General features: G+C 36.9%; 1 protein-coding gene across 1 annotated transcript; it reads right to left on the bottom strand.

The window, feature by feature from the left end:
- Positions 1-241: 241 nt before the first annotated feature.
- On the bottom strand, positions 242-2,658 carry LOC116001188 (serine/threonine-protein kinase RIO1-like). Its single transcript, XM_031241076.1, has 7 exons — positions 2,619-2,658; positions 2,163-2,239; positions 1,576-1,659; positions 1,382-1,474; positions 1,159-1,266; positions 998-1,069; positions 242-862 (listed from the first exon to the last, which is right to left on the bottom strand). Exons 1-7 carry the CDS (start codon positions 2,656-2,658, stop codon positions 443-445), a joined length of 894 nt encoding a protein of 297 aa, XP_031096936.1. The 3' UTR covers positions 242-442.
- Positions 2,659-5,427: the final 2,769 nt, after the last annotated feature.

The following is a 5,427-nucleotide window of genomic DNA, read 5'->3' as shown; positions in this document are numbered from 1 at the left end:
GTATAATACTCCCTCCCCCGAATTGGATGTCTCATTTAATTTTTGCACGCTTTTTAAGAAATTAAAATAAATGTAATGCACTTTCCAATTATGCCCCAACTTTCTCACTTTTAAAAATAAAAGCAATAAAGAAACAAAGGTCATAAGAGTAAATTAGAAAAAGTAGAATGATGCGATGTTCAATTTTAAAAAGAGGACAACATTTTGGGACAAACTAAAAATGAAAGTAAGACATGTAAAATGGGACATAAAGTGTACCTTATATTCTATCAACTTATTTTATGGGTTTGGTTCTCATACAATATCATATTATATGCGAGATTTTTAAAAGAAAAAAATTACGTAGTATATAAGATTATACATCACTCAAACTAACATTAACTACATCGAACTGCTGCTTCTCATCTCAAATAAATTGGAGGAATGGGCTGTGATCGACTAGCTAGCGATACTTCTTGGCCTTAGCCAACTTTTTCTTTTTCTTCTTCACAGCTTTTGGCACTTTATGTTTACGAGCTTCCCTCTTCTCTTCCTTAACCTTCTTCTTGTTCTCCTTCCTGGCAGCTTTTCTTTCCAATGATGTAGGTTTGTCGCTGCTGCTTTCTTCCTCAGAATCACTAGAACCACCACTACTACTACTACTCTCAGTTTCATCGCTTTCAGTCTCCGAATTATTCTCCAATAATTTGTTCTGCTCAGCTGCTGCTGCATCGGGAGCCTCTCTCTTTTCTGCTGTAGAGAGCACTTGCTTCAGCCCTGTTATGGTTTTGTAGTACAGATCTCCAGTGTCCTCGCCACTAACAATACGTTGCACATCTGCCTCAGCGTTTTTCACAGTATCTAGCGTTTTTGGAATAAATGACTGCAACAAAAATACTAATAATCATGCCACACTTGTGGTGTTGTTCTCTAAAATTATCCCCAGATATTAAAGATTTGTATATGAAAAGAGCTGATTAATTCTAATTTTAATTCTAAAGCACAAAAAAAAACCAACCTGAATGAATACGGAGTCAGCAATTTCATCCTCTGCGCTCACTTCACCTCTAGCCAAAATCTTTTGTTGAACCTGAATCACATTGAGATCCAGACGTCTAGAAAATAACTAATTTGATTTATTTTTTATTTTTTATTGCAACAGCATCTAACATTTCATACCTCTTCCAAATAAGTATCCACCGAATCATCATCAATGGTAGGATCAACAATAAAATCAAACAATTCTCTAATTGTCATGACACCTACTCCATGCTTTCTGAAGAAATCCTACATACCACACCACTAGCTCTTCGTAATCCAGCATATAACTAAACTAGTTGCAGTTATACACAAATCATGAACATTATTAGCATAAATGCAATAGCTGAAAGGGCGAACTCACAGACACATGAACACAATCTTCCCTTAAAAAATCAAGCGCATGGGGATGGTCAAGATCAACTGCTTGTGAAACATCGATGATATACAAGTGACCCTGCAACATCACAAAAATTATTCAAATGTTGGCATACACCAAATAAAATGATAAAAAGCATCACTATACAGTTCAGTGAAGTGAAGGGAGAGAAGGATTACCTCAAGATAGAGTATGTTATACTCACTTAGGTCACCGTGCACCAACTTGCATTTCTGATGCAGTTTTCGCATTGCCATAATTATCTGGCAGAGGTGCAAAAAAACTTCGATAATGTCAAAACAGCAGCCTTTTCTAATATATAGAGTCAGCATTTTTTTTCTAGTAGAAAGGTTGAGAACTCTACTGAATCATTCACATTGAGCGTGCCAGTGTGGGCTCTGATTAGTGCATAAAGTCCTATAGAGAGAATTTTTTTTATTCATACCTCAAACCTGCAACACCCAAATTGCACTACAGCACAAGGATTCCACCCATTTATAGAAGCACTCACCAACATTTATATACAGAGGAAAGGCTGTACACTGTTAATTTTATTAATTTTTTTTATACGGCTCTACATCATATTCATGATGTGAATCAAGTTAATTATTTCCACCAGGTAGCTACAGTTCAAGGACAAAAATTGAATGCCAAGTTCTTCACAAGTTATAAAGCAAATAAAAGCAACAGAATGTTGGGAAAAGTACCTTTTATGATCAAAACAAATAGTGACAAAAGTCTACTATATAAAGAATAAAAAACTGACCTCCACATAACCTTCACGCAACTTGTCAAGAGGTAAACCGGCATCCTTAAGTCTAGGTGCTGCCCAACCTCCTCTGCCTGTAGAAAGGTGTTCTTAGAATAATACATCAAATCAAAAGAGGATATTTGTGAAATTGTTGGCAAAAGAATTTTAGAAGCCTTGAATTGTAGAAATGCAGAAAACTTGAAATAGCTTCTCTACTTTTTTTTTAGTACAAATTTTATTAAGTCCATCAAGGGGGTGCAACCCATATTCACCATATCAAAAGAATACTCTAGGAAGCAATCTCCACAGACTCAACCCCATTGAAAACTAGCCAGAAGTTGACCCACCCAAAAAGCTCAAACAATAGCCTCTCTCTACCAATGGAAATCCTACTGCAACTCCAAAAACTAAGAATACCCACTCCTTGTTCCAACCCATTTGAGCTTTTCTTTCCTTATATTTGTAATCTACCTGTCATTCCAACTCCTTGAACTCTCCCCAGCTTTGACATATCTTTCTTGTCATTACCAATATTCTACTTAGAGTCACCCTTAGCAATTAGCCATCATTTGCTCCTCACTTCCATTTACCTCCAACCCAAGGGCAGTGCCCAGAATCCACAGCATATACTTTGGATATGCTGACTAAGCTTCTGAGTTGCTATCCCACACCACAGCCTAATCACTAGAAGAGAAACATCAGTCTTCATCCCCATGTGAGGTCAACCCATTTCTTAAAGCATCCTGCACCATTTGTGCCTGTAGGAATACGATATCTTTCACAAAGTTGAAATCAGGTTGCAGCCCCCTACTCTTATGCACAATCTTGAAGAATTATTTCAACCTAAGTATCCTGCAAATAGACAAGGAAATGGCTGGATCCTTCAGCATGCCCATGAAGACCAGAGACCTGCCTTTCCTTTTCCTTTGCAACAGAAGACTGATACATGCTAGGGTTGTTGGAATCTTATTTCCTCTTGGATGACCTGCAAAGCCTCTCTGTGGAAGAGGGCTTGGGCAGCTCTCAAACTCAAAGTCCATCTAGAGCTGGCCAAAGAGAAATAGTTGCACCTGCTTAAAAAGTAGCTTTAGATAAAATAGGGCCACGAGCCTATTAAGGTTTTTGAAGCGTTTCAAACTGAGTAGAAAGCCTCTCACATGCCACAACATTTGATCCTAAAAAAAAAACCACTCTTTGCTGGTTCCAATGGTTAAGCTAACAAAGCTTCTGGTTCTGACCACCAGAAAACCGAATTTTCTACTCCTATACTCTTTAATTCCCTTACCATTGTAACTTCCACCGGTGAGCTTTAGAAACTTTCCCCTCATTCCAAAACTTGATTTTAACATGGAGGACATCCTTCCACACCAGACAAGAAGACTCTAAGGCTGCCGTTTGAGTTACAATTAACAACCATTTGTAAGTTACTAAGTTTGTGTAACCCAGATATCTCTCATCTTCATGTAAGAAGCATCAAATCTCCACTAACACACCTAGCCAGCCCTCTCCAACTAGAGTCAACTACACAGTAATGATTTTTTCTATTTCCAGTGCTACCTAACAAGACTTCTCCAAACTTCCTCCACAATGGCACCCTCCATGTTCTGGTCTTAGACAAGAGCCCACTAATCCAATCTATTTCAAACCTATGTCAACAGCTGTTCTGAACACCCTACTGCTTTCCACCCTACCAGTCTTGCAAAAATCCGACCTAGGCACCCATTAATCGGCGCTAGGCGCCGGCCGGCCGCCTAGCATATCACCATAATCAATGGTCTAGGCGCTAACCTCCTAGGCACTGACTAGGCCGCCTAGACGCCGATTAGCTATTGTTCATTTTTTTTTAAATGGATTATTTAACTCAAAACGACATCGTTTTTGAACGAAATAACCCCAAATAACACTAGATATTTTTTAGGTTAATATTTAATATTTTAGTATTAACTACTAAAGTATTAAATAATTTATAACTATTACAGGGCGTTTGGTTGAGAAGAGGGAATTAAGGGGGGAAAAAATTGTAATTCGGTGGAATTGCAATTCAATAAATAAAGTAAGAATTGAAATTACAGTGTTCGGTATGCAGAAATAGGAGTACAGGTAATTGAAAGGTAAGAAGCGACAAAATGACTAAAATGCCCTTATGTTGTAGTAAATTAGTAATAGTAGTAGTAATTGTAATAGCAATAGCAATAGCAATAGTAATAATAATAATAATAATAATAATAATTCATTCAAATAATAATAATAATAATTCTTTCAAAATAATAATAATAATAATAATAATTCTTTCAAATTTTAAAAAAAAAAAAAAAAAAAAAANCTATAATTGATTTTAATCAAATATATCCTCCTATAATGGACGTCATTAAGTTCCACTATATAATATTATTGGCAGTAAATAACAAATTTAGATATGCAACTAATTAGCATCGTGACCGCATAATTATGAGTCTTTAGACGCTAATGTTTATTTGGAAAAATCTCTTATTGATTTATGATTCTCATAATGAAAGTAAATAAAAATCGCAACATGTTTGTCAAATGTTTTACATAACTTGAAGTAGTAAGCAATTGACTAAGTAATTTCCTCCTGAAGTAGGAATATGTAAAATGAATATGTGCCATTAGGTGCTCATCAAAGAGTTACTAATGGAGGTATTTATTTATTATTCCAGTCTCTATTGATGGTATTAACATCATTGAAATACATAAAGAGCTTGATGATATTAGCTCGTGCCTAAAGACGGAGTTTGAAAAGATAGACTTGGAAATGCCAAATATTGTCTCTACCTGAAGATTGAGCATATCCTTGATGGAGTTCTATACACCAGTTAGCCTACACTGAAAAACGTCTTGAAATGTATTATATGGATAGGTACAATTGACTTATCACACTAACGATCGTCCAATAACCTCTTGAAGTAGATAAATGACCGTTTAGACTCCCTAATAAAATGAATACCTTGTATTAATTATCAAAGTTGGGTACAAAGTGGAATGCCCTAATAGGAAACCGGTCAACATGACAGTGGGTCAAGAGTTCCCGGTCTATTTGACTATTATATAGTAGAAACAGCCAAAAGCCCTTACCGTTGCATTAAATGCGCTATCTATAGGCGGTACAGGGGACAAGTTCCGAGCCGACAGCATGTCGTACGCGTGTCGAGCATGCACCGGCCTGTAGGGAGGCCCTACGGACGAAGGCCACATGTGAATCCTTAGATGGTGCGAGGTTCCCAAAACGAGCGCCAAGACCAAAGGTCGGGACACCCGGACA

The sequence above is a fragment of the Ipomoea triloba genome, chromosome 13 (assembly GCF_003576645.1).
Source record: "Ipomoea triloba cultivar NCNSP0323 chromosome 13, ASM357664v1".
In the NCBI taxonomy this organism is placed as follows: Eukaryota; Viridiplantae; Streptophyta; class Magnoliopsida; order Solanales; family Convolvulaceae; genus Ipomoea; species Ipomoea triloba.
Note: the sequence above shows the minus strand (reverse complement) of the source record. Positions and strands in the feature narration are given on the sequence as shown.